General features: G+C 40.0%; 1 protein-coding gene across 2 annotated transcripts in view; it reads right to left on the minus strand.

Annotated features, from left to right (window-relative positions):
• Positions 1–16004, minus strand: part of LOC134624904 (inactive ubiquitin carboxyl-terminal hydrolase 53) — a 32355-nt gene extending 16351 nt beyond the window's left edge. For both annotated transcript variants that reach the window (XM_063470047.1, XM_063470046.1), the window contains exons 1-8: positions 15540–16004; positions 5938–6604; positions 5098–5190; positions 4763–4897; positions 2566–2676; positions 1535–1617; positions 1226–1310; positions 587–733 (exon numbers count right to left, since the gene is read on the minus strand). In XM_063470047.1, coding sequence (XP_063326117.1) covers positions 587–733; positions 1226–1310; positions 1535–1617; positions 2566–2676; positions 4763–4897; positions 5098–5190; positions 5938–6081 — 798 coding nt within the window. In that variant the 5' untranslated portion in view covers positions 6082–6604; positions 15540–16004. The remainder of the gene's footprint in view (positions 1–586; positions 734–1225; positions 1311–1534; positions 1618–2565; positions 2677–4762; positions 4898–5097; positions 5191–5937; positions 6605–15539) is intronic.
• Positions 16005–16352: the final 348 nt, after the last annotated feature.

Consider the following 16352-nt stretch of genomic DNA (forward strand, 5'->3'; position numbering starts at 1 on the left):
AATGTGTCACTATAGTTTATGTTTACTGTGAACATGGCTGAAAATGATCTATGTACATAAACAGAAAGCAGACAACACATCACTCCAGCTGTGCATACTTGTGATTAAAAATATATAAATATAAATAAAAAACAAAAAACCCCAAAAAACAAAGTTGTGCTGAACCCCCCCCCCCGTCTCAGTAGTATCCATTTAGTTGACATGTTCGCTTAGGAAGGGATCCACGCACACACACAGACACACAAAGATGAGAGGAGGGGCTTTTTGACAAGCTGACCAAGGCCAGCAGGGGCTTTTTGATCAGTGGCATGGGCCAACTGGGCATTGGGAGTTGACGGCTTACGCAACTACCCCGATTTACAGAGAAATAAATCCCTACTTTATTTCCCACATATGTTGAATTGCACCAAAAAAAAAAAAACCAACATCAAAACAGTAGGGCAAGAGGCACTGCTTGTGTAACAGTTGTATAAATAATAATTCACAAATATACTAACACATTCAATAAAATCTCTGAATACTCAGATTAATCCAATAAAACGTCATAGTGTGTAGGATATAGAAACTAATGCATAAGATTGCTCACCGAAGAAAGATTGAGAACAGGCCCTAGTGAGCGGATAACATCCTCAGTGAGGTCCGACTGGTCGGAGTCCCACACAAAGCCTATGGTGACAATTTCTGGGGAGTTCATGAGGACTCGTCTGATCCTGATCTTCTGGCCACAGTTGCTCTGGCAAAAAGAGAGAGACACATAGATAAAGACAACAAAAACAAGTTGAGCTGGTTAGAAAATAGTCTATGACCAAAAAAAGCCCCCAAGAAAATGTACTAATAGGAAAGAGTGCCCTTAAATCACACATTTTACTGAAAAAAAGATTAATTTGCTGATTAAATCAGGCAAGATAAGATTTTTTTTGTACTAGAAGGTTTGTAATTTAAATGCTATCGAGTTACATGCAACCAGTTTGAGCCAAAGAATCATGGCATCTGGCCAAATGTGTCAAACGATGCTAAGACTGAATAATGTTGACATTTTAGCTTTCTTATAATCTTTCTCACACTTCAGTAATGGCCAGTTTATGAAATATGATATCTACTGGGTGTACTAAGTAGCACCGAGGCCAGTCAACAAAGTTGATGTTTTCCAGATTGCTCTTTCACACAACATCAATGTCATTTTTGGGTGCAAATGCTTCAGTAAAACTTTGGAAGGGTCACTTACTGGACAGTTACGAAGGTCCCCGATCGTACTCGCTGCTTGTAACATGTCCCCAAAAGACTCATCTCTCCGCTGAAGCGTCTGTTGACTGAGAAAGAAGGCAGTGTAAACAGCACATTGTCAGCAGAAGTATAGGAAAGAACAAGCAGAGACAAATAAAGATAAGGCACGCTCAGAGACAAACACACTTTCGAAATGCCGCTGTCAGCAAAAGAAATCAGAGTTCTGACCTTGTGATAATTGAAAGAGAGTGTGGAGCAAGACAAATGACAAAAGGGTGCTAAAGGAGGTTACATACTGTCTTTGGCTTACCAGAGTGCGGTGGTGGAGACGTAATGCACCAGCTCTGTAAACGGCAGTGGGTCAGACGATGCCCCACAGCTACGGCACACACACTGCAGAAGAGAGAGGAGAGAGTGACCAATGTGGGCGACAAACAAAAGGATAGAAGTTACCAACAAATTAACGAAATAATAAGTACACATGTGATTTCGCAAACATAAGCACTGAATATGACTAGTTAGCATATCGGAGAGTCACTTTCCAGAAATGGGACAAAACCAGTTCTTTGATTTTTGGCTTATTTCCCTGTGATCACATATAAACTCCGAGCTCTCCAGTATCCGTTTAAGTCAGGCAACTGACATTATCAGGCGTCCGATTTCAGGCCTGAAGTTATCGACCTCTCTTTGAGCAAGGCAATCCTCATTTGGGCTTTTATAATATTTGCAGGGTAGGGTGCCCTGAAGTCGAGGTGGAACCAAATCCACCGACTCTGCTCCTAAGGGATTTAGTCCAAAGGCGTATTATCTGTTTGATTCAGAGATAGAACTAGTTTGGGACAGAGACAGTGCTGGGCATCAGAGCCACAGGGAAGAGTCTTGAGTTTGTGTGTGTGTGTGTGTGTGTGTGTGTGTGTGTGTGTGTGTGTGTGTGTGTGTGTGTGTGTGTGTGTGTGTGTGTGTGTGTGTGTGTGTGTGTGTGTGTGTGCCTATGTTGCGCTGAGGTGGAATTTATGTGTACTCTCCTGACCAGAAACACCCTCTATATTTCACTGGGGGTGAGCCAATATCAAAACATGACTGATTGGATTTCTATTGTCTCAGACAGTGATTAATACCTGTGTGCGCATGTCGCTTAATCCTAACACTGTCTAGTGTGTCTGGCTTGTCCACTCAACACAGTAGAGACTGTGCAAACAAAGATTAAACAAACTAAAACACACACACACAAAGTGAAGACACAAAATTAATATAACCGGCTCGTGCTTAGATAAGCCAGAATAAACACGCAAGCTTCCAGGGAATATAATATTTATTATTACTTCCTAGCCTCTTACTGACCTGTTCATAAAGTGACATGGCGAACTTCTGATGTGTGATGCAAGAGTTTGAAGTGCAGGCATCTGTCTCCTCAGGCACAATGTGCAGGTGGATCCTCTCCAGTATGTTTTCCTGTGACAGGACAGGAAAACTGTCAGGTATGGGGCTGGTGGTGGTGAGGGGGAACATTCCACACAGCCTATAGTTTCTCTCCAATTCAGCGATTTCCAAGACAAAGATTGCAGTGTAATAAAATACACGGCCCATATTATACAGAAACTTCAATTTTAGCAGTCGTGTTGTAAACCTTGCAGCAGAAGGAGCACGTTAAAGGAAGAAGCTCCACTCCGTTTTAGCTCCTTCCTGGTTCTAACGCTTGTGAGTTTATGAAATATTAAGGCTGTGAGGTAGGCCTGCAAAGGTTACAGGCTATACTTCACAGGCTGTTAATCTGACACTGGCCAACTCCTCACATAAATTCTCTACCAGCACACTGCTGCCAATGCTTTAGAGAGAAAACGCTCAAGGGCAAAGATCTGCACGGTATTAAGAAATGGTACGTCCACATGAGACAAAAAAAACTTTGGAATTTCAGTTTAACAATCCCATTTCTGAAAAAGCAGGGACATGATTTACAACGTAGATAAAATCTGCAGATCATTTAAATGATGTAAAGCAGTCAAATGCAAAACATCAAACATTGTAACTATGAAAACATGAAAATATTTTGAATAAGATACCAACAGTTCAGACAGAGCATCATATCTTTTAACAACACCCTCTACATGTTTGGGAACTAAGGAGAGCAACTGCTGTAGCAGATGAAAGCCAAGAAAAAAAAGAAAAACCAAGAGGGGGGGTTTTGCATTTTGGCTTGACACCGGCTTTAAGCTTCTAAAGAGTTCAGGGCCTCCTTTGTCTTTTCGTTTCATAACGTACCAAATATTTTTAATGGGAACATGTTTGGCCTCAAGACAAGCCACTCTATTAACCAGACTCTTTTACCACTAGAAAAAGCACAAGTGGTGGTTTTTGTGCTGCTGAAATAAGTTAACGAGACTCTGAGAAAGATGTCTGGATGGCAGCATGTTACACTTCGTTAGCATGTGCACTGATGACCCCATGTGATCACAGATGCTGACTAACCCTGAACCATGTGCTGATAATAAGCCCAACAATCCTTCTTTTTAGTCCTCATAATGCATCCACAAAAATATTTTTAAATGAGAGAAATTTATTGGAAATTTCTAAAACTTTTAATTACTTACAGAAAAGTGGACAGACTCCTTCCTTCCCCCCCCCCTTCAGCCAGCCATCTTTGTAATTATTTGAAATACAAAATAGCAGGTAGAACATCTCATAACGGATTCCTTTAACATGCCATGCCAACTATTTTTCAGACAACTGCCCATGTGCCATTTTTTCTTAATTATTCATATAGTTTATATGGTTTTCTACATAACACCTCATCATGTGGTAGGTTGATCTGTAACTTATAGGAGAAGCAAAGTGACAAAAATCACACTTGTACAGCCCAATGTGCACGAGTACACTCATACCCCCGTTGTATTCACGAGAAGTTAGATTCCCTCTTTTGTTTATCCATTGCTGTGTAATTGCACTTCCTAAATAGATAAACAACCGTTGCGTGGGGAGGTGAACAAAAAAAAAAAAAATCAGGATACATCTGTGCCATTTTGGTGTACAGTTTACAGGCACAAGATATCAACATCGTAAGAGAAAAAATTCGCTAATCAAACCTGATTGACAAAGTAAAAAAATTTTTTTTAACAAAATAAAAGCAGGGTAACAGGACCTTTCCTTTTTGGCTGGAGTCATAATAAAACTGGGACAAAAATAATTAGACTAGTTGAAAATATTTTTGTAAAGTGGTAAAAGAGCACAAAAACTGAAAGCAATATGCTAGAACAATAAAGAACATATGAAATTGATTCTTCAAAAGCACAGAACTCATGTGCCATACTATGGCAGCAGATAAAAAAGCAGTTCAAACACAACTCTGGTACTTATATAAGCTGTCATGATGATATTTAGCGCCAGTGTGGCTGGGGTTGATGGGAGGGGAAGGGAGGGACAGAAGCTCTTTCAGTGACCTCGCCGAACAGTTTCGTGGCAGTGCTTCGCTTGAGCTGTGCGGCAGGATAACACACAAACATACACGAATCCCTCCCGCCATAGTGTTGCCACAGGAACTTACAAAGCACTCTGCGGCATCATCCATGAAGCCCAGCTGGAAGCGCTGCTCGTCCTTAAAGGTCTCCGCCAAGGCGTGACGCAGGTTGTCAGAGGGCAGGGCTCGCTCCCGACTGTGCTGGAACTGGGTGAAAATACCCTGAAGAATAGAGCAAGAACTTGTTTACACCCTGACAACGGCATATTGTGTTTACAGAAAGCATTTGTGTCACATTTACCGCTCAATGCACAGTCTGAATATGAGAGCAGACGCTCTACACATTCATGCTGACAAACAGGAACTGCACGGTTACTTTAAAGTGTCAGCTCTTATTAAATAGGCTTATGATCGCATCTTACCTTTAATGCACAAAAAATGCACGACTCTCCCAGACAGAAGTGTCCAGGCAGCTGCCTCAAGCTGCGTCTGAAGATGTCCAGATGCCATAGTACCTACACAAGGGATAGAGCAGAAGCTCATGAGGCTGCCCTTACACCATAAGATGTTTGGCATATCTCTTACTTACAAGATAAAGCAGTCAAGCAAACACATTCATATGCACTTCAAATATATAGATATTCTGTACCAATCTGCCTATTTACAAAATAATCATTAAGAAAAGATTCACATGTTTCCCCCCATTATGAAACTTAACATCTTTGGGGGGTTTTTTAGTTGCTCATAACATGCAGGCATGTTACAATAATAAAGTCTCCAAGGTCATAACAACGAGGAGTGGGTGAGAGAACAACTCCCTCACAGAAACAAAGCCGAAGGTAATGATCATCTTCGACCAGCTCATCGGTTGTCTCACCCACCCTCTGAGTAAGACCGTCCGATGCTGACCTCACTGCGTTGGCTGATATAATGAACTAACTCACCAGCCAGTACCCCACAAGAAAAAAAACTAACCATCCAGAATGAATAAATAGCTGGGAAGCTCTGACAAATACAGACAGTGACTAAGCTTTGCAATTTCCAAATAAATGATAGTTATTTTTTCAAGAGGGTGGAACATGTTCCCAGAGGGGGGCTGCAATAAATAAAGTTATACAAGCATTAAATAAACTGAAGACGTTTGGAGGACCGGTTAGAAGCAGCGACTGCCACTTTTGTGCAGTTTTTTTACATAAAAATGTTCACAAGTTTTTTACAGAAATTGAATTCAACTTAAACTCAAACTGAAAGTGTCAACAAACCTGCACAGCACTGTTGAGGAAACAGCTGTTCTGGCCAGGCTCGTTGAGCAGTCCTTTGGTGGGGGCCAGAGACAGCATGCTCCCCGGCTGGTAGGATTTCCCCAGATTGCCCCCTGGCTTCCTGAAGAACTTGACCCATGCCATTGGTTAGTAGGGTTGCCTTTGTACAGGTGAAATAGTCAGATGACAGGGTGGGTGGATGCTTAGATCAGATCCCCGGAGCCCTGAAGAAGCAGCTGTCCAACAGTCTGAAGCTAAGTTATTCCACAAGCTGCAGCGGCTGCTCTGCTATACATGGGAGTCCAGTCTATTTCTGCAGCTCAAGGAGAAGGTCCTTATATCGTGCCAACTACTTAAAAATCTTCTGTATTAAAAATTTAAAAAATAAACACACACACACGTGCGCGCAAACGCACACACAAAAAATTACAATCCAACTCTTCTTTTTGGCCGGCCTTTGTTAACCAGTGATCTGATATGATGCCTTCTCAACACGAAGGGACACGTTTCAAACATCTTGTGTTGTTTGTGGTCAAAACTTCATAACAGCTTCAGAAGAGATTGTTGACACCTATAAGAAAATCCTGCCAGATGGTCCTGACGACTCTTCACTTGTTCCCGCTCAGAAGTTCACACGTCGAAAGGTTAGACAGCAAACACGACTGGGCTGTGTAAGAAAAAACAAAAAGAGAACTAGATTTAAAAACACGTTAACAGCTAATGTGGTTTGCTGCTTTTTATCCATTATGCCTTACTGCTTTAACATACATTTAACACTACTGCACTGGATGAGTGTTTCAAAACAATACCACAGGAAGTCACATGTGAAATTTCAGTCGTGTACCTCCAAATTGAGGTCAAACCTGACTGTTTATACATGTCAGGAAAGCTTATATATTAACTTTTACAGCCACCCTTTGCACTGGAGGCGTGTCAAACTAAAGATGGCACGAACTTAGGTTTCACATGAACATTCAGACAAATGTATTATTTCCTAAACAATACAGACAAAGAGCCAACACACACGTAGGAGTTACAGCTCACTAGGCTGCAGCCTGTATTTCACTTAAAAGGCAGAGAAAAATTAAGAATTCTGAATTTTCCAATTTTCTACAGTATAGACAAAAAAAGACACTTAAAAGAAAAAAAAAAACGGAGGGACGATGGTGAAAATTGTGCAAAGAGCTATCATCAGACAGGAAGGGAGCTTAGAGGAAACACTGGATTTTCTTCCCCCCCTCTAATACTGACGCAGACCATCACTTCCCCAATATGTATCACTTTCACTGGAGGGGATTAACTCTTGTCAGTATCAGTTAATTGGTTAATGTTTCATCCAATTAATAATCCAACATCATATTAAATAGAAAAAAATAAGGGACCAGAATCCAAAGCAACAGATCAGTTTAATTTGCCATCTTGTTACTGGACTTTAAAAGGTCCTCATTTTATGGTAATTTGAAACCAGAAAATATCTTCTGCTGGCCAACTACTTCCCTTTCTCTACTCAACATAATCGAACAATAGCTAAAAGACCCGTCTGAATAAATTCTGCGTACTTCTCTACTTCTGACTTCTCACTATGGGATGCAGTGGTACCTCTGTTGAAATAGAAGCATACAAAGATTGGTATTTGCAAATAATGCCACAGTCACAACTTTCACGAGACTTTAGAAATGCTAAAAATACGTATGGGGAGAGAGGCCTGAAAAAGCAGTTCTAAAGACGTGGCTGTACATCAATCAGCACCGAGACACACGGTCTAAAACTGGAGGACTCTCCCGTAGAGCAGGCAGCCAGCAAAGCTCAAACTAAGCTCAACTTGCAATCCTGTTATTTTGGCAAAACAGCAGAAATTTCTACAAAGCTTACATTTTTGCTCATGTGTCAACAAAAAGAAAACCAGTGAATGGGTTTATGGGCTTTTCCACATGTCTGGGATAAATAGCATCATGATTGGAGGACCCAAAAACCTCTTTTTCAGTCTGAAGCATAGTGGAGGCACGGTGGACTTACGTTTCTATCTTAGGAAGGATATAAAGATTTTATTTATTTGATTTTTTTATTTTTAAAGAGAGAGATAATGTCCATAACCTGATACTTATGCATGTAAGAAGCTGGGGAAATATAAGAATATATAGTGTACTGGAAACACAAACAAGTAAATTAATAATTAAATGGTGGAAAAAGAAAGAAAACATGTTTTGGAATAACCACGTAGAAGGCCTTGGTTATTCAATTGTGGAATGACCTGAGGAGGGTTATTTAAATGAGCTGAAAAAGATCAGGAGGACAAATGGTCTAAAATTCCTTCACATGGTTGTGTAAGTTTAGCAGCAGCAATATTAATAATCCGAGTCTTGTGCTACCAAAAGGTTCTATTAACTAGAACTACTTTAGTTTTTTCAGCTTGCACTGCGAGTTATTAGTGTGTCTAATAAAGACACACAAAAAAAATTCGACTGTTTGTGTGGTAATTAGTTCAGTCATACCGTGTTTGTCTAGAATTATGACTTTAAACCAGACCAACTTTAATTAGCAATTCAGTTATCCTGATAAACTTTCATAATCTCTTTATTGCAACTGTGTGAACCTGAAGTGAAATAAATCGTTTGAAATGAATTTTAAACAACGTGGGCGGCTGTAACTCCAGAGGAGAGTTCAGTCTGAAACTGCTAGTCAGCTATTTGTGGCCTGACATTTCTAAAAACCCATATAATGCTGCTCCAAGTTTCTATTCCGTCCCATTTATTTCTTACTTTGTCTGGCCCTGTCACGCTTTTTATAAAATCAGCTACAAAGAAAGACTGCCCTGACCTATTTTTTTTCCCACCATGAGTTGAGCTGTAGTGAGCATTTTAACAAACAATTGAAGATGCAATAAACTGAGCTACACCAACAAAATCTGGAGGGAAAGTGCATCTTGGCCGGAACACAGACACCTTTAAGAGGTTTGCTGGATGAATGTGTTTATGCTGAACAAGTCAGTGGGGGGTGTTAATATCAGTGAATGGCCAAAGAGGTCAACATACGGTCAAAACCTTTCAGTTGTGATGTCTTTATTGGGATTTTCATAAGGTAGCATTTTAAATGGTAACAGGACATGTCCTTGTAACTTTACACATCTCATATTGTTCTCATTGTACTTTTTGGTACTGGAACAAAGAAGCAACAATGTGCAACAGTGACTCATCCAATTTTAGTCCCCAAGACCCAAAAAATAGCCGCAAAGAATAAACCTCAAACATTTTGTTATTCAGAGTAAGAAGAGAAAAAAAAACTGGCCTACTTAGAACAAACAATGAAACTTCCCTCTTGTGACAGTCGCCAGAACCACTGAAAAGTTTCGGCTGAAACTTGCAGGACAACATTGCCATCGTGGTATTTTAGGAATCCTCGATGTATGATGACATTGCAACAACGCAGTTCGATGCAGAATCTAAGGTTGTAAGCTGCAGTTTTGTATTTTACAGTCATCTTCACATGCTCCGACTAAATGCACAAATGTCTCTGCCTTTGTACTTTGCAACTGGGCTCCTTGGCAACAGCATTCCAAAGCAATCACTTAAGCTCAGAGTTTCTTAAGAGCTGCTGTTTTCGGATTTGCTTCAGGGCTGGACTGGCAAATGGAAAACCCACCTTTGCCGATGACATCACAAGTCGGGACAAGTCTGTACAAGGACATCAAGTTTGTGATCATGTGATGAAATGGAAAAACAATTAAATTAATCACCTACACCTTAGACGACAGAGCCCGAGCACTCTACTAATCCATTATACATTTATTGATTCTGTTAATTAGGAACTGGTACATTTAGTCCTGTTTTCAGGGAATAATACGCAAGCATCAAACATATCCGGCTTTCATCTCACCCATACCCATTTAGCAGAATGCAAAAACAATCCCAAACCTTGTCTACATTATTCAATGTCAAACCGATGTAACAGAGAAAGAAGCTGAAGCATGTGCTGTATTGAGACACTGCTGACAACAGCATGAGTAAATATGGCTCTGTCTTTCTGGTCCTATGAATGTTATTGCATTATATTGGTCCATTTGGAAAAAACTGTCAAGCTCAGTTATGTTAAACCATCGTTTTCTCGGAGCAAAACTGACAGTAAGTACACTTCAGTAATGTTGTGACGATTTTAAGATCAACATTTTAAGCAGGCAGAATTTATAACCACCGCCTTTATTTAACAATAATTAATTAACATTACTGTTATTCTTTTTCTTTTGTTTGTTATGAGGGGATTAATGGATATCCCCCCAAGCCCATAATGTCTGTAAAAATAAAAGCAGGAAATCAGAAAACATCAGGTGACAGAGACCGCATAGTGTCGGCACTACAGGATACGTGCACATTTTTAGACAAGGGTTGGCTATGCTACAATCCTGAAAGGTTAAAGTAGCACATACTGTGCCTAACGTGTAAACACGGACCCAGAAGAGTGACGAGAGAGGAAAGAGAGAAGCACACTGCCTGCACAGGTGACTCTGCTGACATTCTTGCTGTATTTCCTATTCTTCTGTTATGCGATTTTAATGATAAAATACCTATTTTAAAATTTAAAACAGATCTCCCACAATCAATTTCAACTAACAGCAGCCATATGAAATTTGTGCTTTCTTGTTTATAGACCAAGGTGGAGGAAACAAATCTGGCCAGCGGCAAAATTGTCCATAAGCCAAGTTTACATCATTGAGTAGTAAGCCAAGACGGCTGTTGACACCCTTTGCTTTCAAGTCTAAGTGGAGAATGACACAATATTTTTCTTATTTTCCCTTTTCTGCTTTGATCCTAACAACATAGTCCACAAAACCCCCTGACTTCATTTTAAAACACAGTCCTAATGAGGTCGTGTTGACCTCCAGTTTCTGCCTTGTAAGCAAGTAGCTTCCTCGAGTTCTCTTTGAATTACCTCTCGTAATTAAAACAAAACATTGGTGATTAAAGATAACAAAAGGCTTGCGTGACTATGTTTAAAAATTAACCAGCAATTGCGTTCTCACACACATACACACAGGTGAAGCAGAGTTCAATCACATGCAGCAAAGTATCTTTGATAAGTGGAAATTAGGTCACACCTGTGGCCAAACGTAGTGCCAAAGTTCCACTGAGGTAAAGTACATAAAAGGGAAACATTACTTTACACAGCAGCGCTTGAAACAGCAGAAAATACAAATAATCAATCAGATCCCACTTTACACATTAAATATCCTTAAGTATATTTTTACATCTTATATTTAGGGATATCACCAGAACTGATATTTACAATACCTATTATACCAAAATTTTTAAAACTCAAAGGTACTTGCTTTTTACAGTATTGTAGTTACCTAAAGCATAATAACTGCTAACTAATACTAAAAATGGATTACATACTAATTTGCAACAGTATTGTTATGAGCAGTATCAACTTTGCCTCCTCCAGCTGACACACAGCCCCTCCCCTCACTAGCAGCTGAACACATGAACAGTAGTATCTTAAAACATCTCATCTGCTGACACTACAGTCTTTACGAAGAATTTGGTGAGGTCCGTAAAGCTCCTGTTTAAACAACATTGAAGCAATAAACACTTAGGAACAGATTATATAAATAATTGTTTTTAAAAACTATTATTAACCTGGCAAAGGCACACCTTAATTTTAGCCATTTAACTATCAGCAGTACCCAAAATGACATAATTTAAAAAAAGTACGGGATATTTTTATTGTATTTTCTTGGGTCCTGGTATCATTGTAGGAAAATTCTAGTGTCTTGACAACCGTACTTATATATTAATATTGAAAACCAAAAAACACATTTTTTTTAATGAGATCAAAAATCTGGGTTCAACATAAGGATTTATCATAAAGAGGCCCGAAATCTTTAACAGCAAAGAAAGTCAAACTGGCAAAATGCAACTACAAAAAACAATAAAAGCTCCAAGGACAAAAAAATTAAGGGGATATTTTAACATTGCGTTCATAGTGTGCACTGTGTGACAAAGCGGAGCTAAAACAGTTGATAGATCTACTTCCAGCATTAAAAAAAAAAAAAATTATCATAGGCTATTCTAGTATGAGATTTCCATATCATTACCTCCGTTCACATACAACAATCAGTGATTTAGCCAATCACATCTGTGAACAAGTGGACGAATAAAAACTGTACACAGCTATCAAGTAAAGTTGCTTAATAGTAAGCGAGCCATTCAGGATGTGTCTATATTTGTGAAAATTAGAAAAATACATTTAAAAACACAGTTTTCACACGTGTTGGACTTAGTTAAGCCTGCTGAGCTAGAAATACACTGCTTTCTAATCTCGAGTTTAGTTATCCATGTGGTTATGCAACATCCTTGACTTACAGCCATTTTAAAAGGAGAAATATTGCATTGGAAAACATTGTTACTAGATAAAATAGTTATCCATAAAAAACAACAGCAGCAATGACTTTGGATGACTATGGAAACGTTGTCAGAGATGCAGCATTGAGCCAAAAACAAGAGCCAAACAAAAGCAGTCATTTCTTTTTTCACCAAGGGGCACAACTGCAGGAAGTCCAGTCTTCCTTTGTAAACAAAGACTGGCTCCGACTTGTCAAACAAGGACCAGGAATGACTCCCTTCTTCCCTTGTCATATGGAAAATGCTAAGGCTAGCACCTTCAAGCAGTCAGCCAAAGAGCATGTTGTGCAGTGGCAGCTTTGACAAGCCTGGAGGATCTGTAAAATGTGTCCAAATTTGGCGTGAAGGAGTGGAGAGTCAGATGCTATAATTTATCAGTTAGTGATCTGTTGATGGATAGCCCCATTAACAATGATTCAACTGATCTCCTTAATATGGTAACGCCAACAGCTGCTGATGAATCAATCTGTGGTAAATTGAGTCACACTATGTCACTGTTTTCAAGAAACAAAAATAGAAATGCATCATAGCAGCAACACAAAGAGAGAAGATTTCTGATGTATGTATTGTTGGAACGGTCGACTTTCGGGTTCCCAGTAGCGAAAGTCTGTAATTCTCTCCACATCGGCTTTTTCAAAAGCCCAAATTACAGACTTATTAATTAATAAGGCTGTAAGGATTAATTCTTAAGTCACGTTCACAATTTACAATATGAACTGCCACAGAGTACGATACAGCTTAACGTCTCTGAAACTCCTTTCTCTCAAATGCAGATCAATATATCTCCCTGTCAAGCTGGTGCATTATACACCTAGATGACAGCCGAGTGTGTTCCCTCCTGTTACTCCTCAGCTGTGACTCACTGTTGATGAATGGCTTTTTCCTTACTGGAGATCACATAGAAAAAGCAAGTGCTGAACACGTGTTCTCGCTGCGTGTCATGCATTTTAATGGCATATGTTAAAGAGGAAACTCGTAAATATTCAACTTTCCCTTCAGAAAAATAACTTCAGGGCCACGCACGCCGGGTCCTACTCTGCATCCTGTGACAGCTGTAACATACGTCATCTCTTTCCCACCTTCACAGACACTTTTCTAAATGTGCTTTAACCACACGGGAAATTCATTTCCGGCTGACAGCAAAATGAGATAGTTTTTTAAATTAAAGAATAGTGGAGCTAGATTAACACAGAAACACTAATGTTAGAAAGAAACGGGGTGGATCCAAATGAAGTAAATAAAAATAGCTGAGCGAGGTAAAAGAGTGCAGTGGGTTTGTTGTTATAAAGTGCGGTTCATAAAGGTTGCCAGGTGTAAAATCTATTTTAGTGTTAAGTTAACCATATCTGAATTTAGAGCCATTCCTTGGAACAGATTGACTTTTGACAAGTGGACAATTACTCCCATTTTCTGGGTCTGTTTTTAGACTTGAAAATGAACTTCTCCACTTTTGGTAAAGTCATACAAAGTTCCAAGTCTGACTCATATTGATAGAGTACGGATGAATCACAATTCTTCCTCATGTCTAAACTACTCTTAAAGCAACATTTAAAATTTCCCTGAACTGAACGCATTCAACACTTCTTCCCTCAGTCGGTTTATTTAATTAGGCTTTAGAACTAGGAAAAAAGATTCATAAACAAGCAGCCAATGCATGTAGAAGAACAAGTAATAAATCTGACCCTGTGTGTTTATTCTACAAAAAAAAAAAAAACAACAACAACAACAAAAAAAAACCAAAAACAAACAAACAGAAAAAAACAGTGAAACTTCACTTGAAATTCCCTGCAGGCTGCAGACATGGTTTAAGCATGGGTAACAATGCAGCGGTCATTTCCTGTGTGGGCTTCCTGCTCAAAGTCTTGCTGCGTTCCAACACACGGTCCCCGTGTTCAGCCCTGTGAAACTGAACAGGTCACCCACACCACGCTGAGTCACCCATTACTCCTTACTGCTTCCAACTGAGGAAAAGGAAGAACAAAAGCACAGAGCCAGGATCCAAAGCTGAATAGAATCTGACTGAAATATAACATCCTCCTTTCTGCTCTCACAATTGCTTCCTTAATGGCCCCTCATTTGACAACAGCTAGCCAAGAAACATCAAGCATGATCATGACCCTGCCCCCAATTTATCTTTTTTTTCGGCAACTTTTTTTAATGCATAAAGAAATAACTTTTAAAGCTAAACCTGAAGTGGCAGACCTCTGGGTTAGTCGCTTATCACCACACACCATCTTTCTAAAAAGCTGATGAAGACACAGCACATTAGTAAACAGTACTTCTCAAAAGCTCACGTTTTTCCAAGTACTCTTGCTCAATGTGCTTGCACACAAAGACGTGGCACAAGGCCCAGCGTCAAAAACTGGTTCGTCGGCATGCCTTTATGTTTATTTCACCATCTTTGTCCTGAAGGGAAATGTTCCACTTGCATCAATGTGAAGGCTGAGTGAGCAAGATGTCTAAAGGGTTGATGATCTCATCGCCTCATCATCACTGTGCTTAAGGGACTGGGCTCGTCGGGATGAGGGTCTTATCATGAGTTCAGAGGGGAAAAGCCAGTCTACTGGTGCCACATAAGGGAAGTTCTGATTCTCCCCCCCCCCCCCCCCCCCCCCCCAAAAAAAAACTGAAAAAAAACAACAACAAGAAAAACCAGGCTAGCAGCCATTTTTTCCTGTAGATATAAACAAAAGTGTACATGATTGCGCAATATGAAACCTTTCCACACACAATAAAAAGTGATGAGACATCCTCTGATAGCACACTGTGTGACAGAAAAGCTGACATAACGCGCGTGTGTGTGTGTCACGAAAATAAAGCATTCCAACACACAAAAAACGTCACGCCAGCTTCCGTGACCATATGCTACATTTTATAATATTTAATGACCGATTCATAGCCTCACTCACAGCAAACTGTTCACAGTGAGACTATTTAAAGGCCAATATAAAAATAATAATAAACTGAATAAAATAAACCGTCAAAAACTAAAAACGACAAATAAACTCTACTAAACTTATAAATAATTTCCACACCTTTATTTGTATAACTTGACAAGTTATGCTAACTAAAGCTAGCCTAACTAACGCTAGGCCTACCTGGTTTCCGACTTACCTGAGTTCCAGGTAGAGCTTCCGCCCCCACGTACTGCCACAAACATAAACAAGGAAAGACAAGTACATTTGTCAAACTTCAGCTGACGCTTACCTTTGACTGAATAATGACAACAGAAAGTGCCGCAATATCCTTTTTAGAGTTCACTGAACAAGAGTTGGAAGTATTTTGGGGGGGTTGAGTTTCGCCGAAAAGCCGAATGAGTGTCCGCTTACTATGTTCTTCAAACGGGGAGACGCTGGGAACTAAAACACCGCCCAGACAAGTAAAGTGTTGCCTCGCGTCGCTTAAACTTCTCTCTCCCTCTCTGGCTTTTTCTCTGTTTTCTTCTCTCACGGCGAGTTTCCACTTCGGATACACACCAGCCCCGTCTGTCCACTCGCGGTACACTCCGGGTGGAGGAGGCGTGCGTTTGTGCTGCAGTTCTCTGAAGCGCGGCGGTAGTGAGCAATGGTTCGCTCGGTCGACTTGGCCACCTGAAATACTGGATTAGAGATGTTTTCAGAGCGGAGATGTCAAACCCCGCCTCTTCAACACTGTATTTACTGCAGTCTGCCATGCTACTGTACACCGCTGCCACTGCTAGAGCGCGCGCGCACGCACGCTCCAATATTTGCAGAGCGCCAACTCTGCTGGCAAGCTCGTTAATGTTGCTTTATGGTGCTGGCGAGGAGGGGGGGCAGCTTACTGCTACAATGCGGAGTGCACTAGAAACTGCATCACATGCGCACTTGGACGATTCTTTATAATATTCAAAAAGTCAGTTAAAGTCTATTTGAGTGTATAAAAAAATTTCACAATGTGTGCTTTACAGATTCCCATAAATCTGACAGAATATCCGTGTTCTTGCTTTTTTTTTTTTTTTTTTTTTTTTTTTTTGCTTTTTTCCCGCAGATCAAGTGTTGC

This window comes from Pelmatolapia mariae, linkage group LG3_W (assembly GCF_036321145.2).
Source record: "Pelmatolapia mariae isolate MD_Pm_ZW linkage group LG3_W, Pm_UMD_F_2, whole genome shotgun sequence".
Classification (NCBI taxonomy): domain Eukaryota; kingdom Metazoa; phylum Chordata; class Actinopteri; order Cichliformes; family Cichlidae; genus Pelmatolapia; species Pelmatolapia mariae.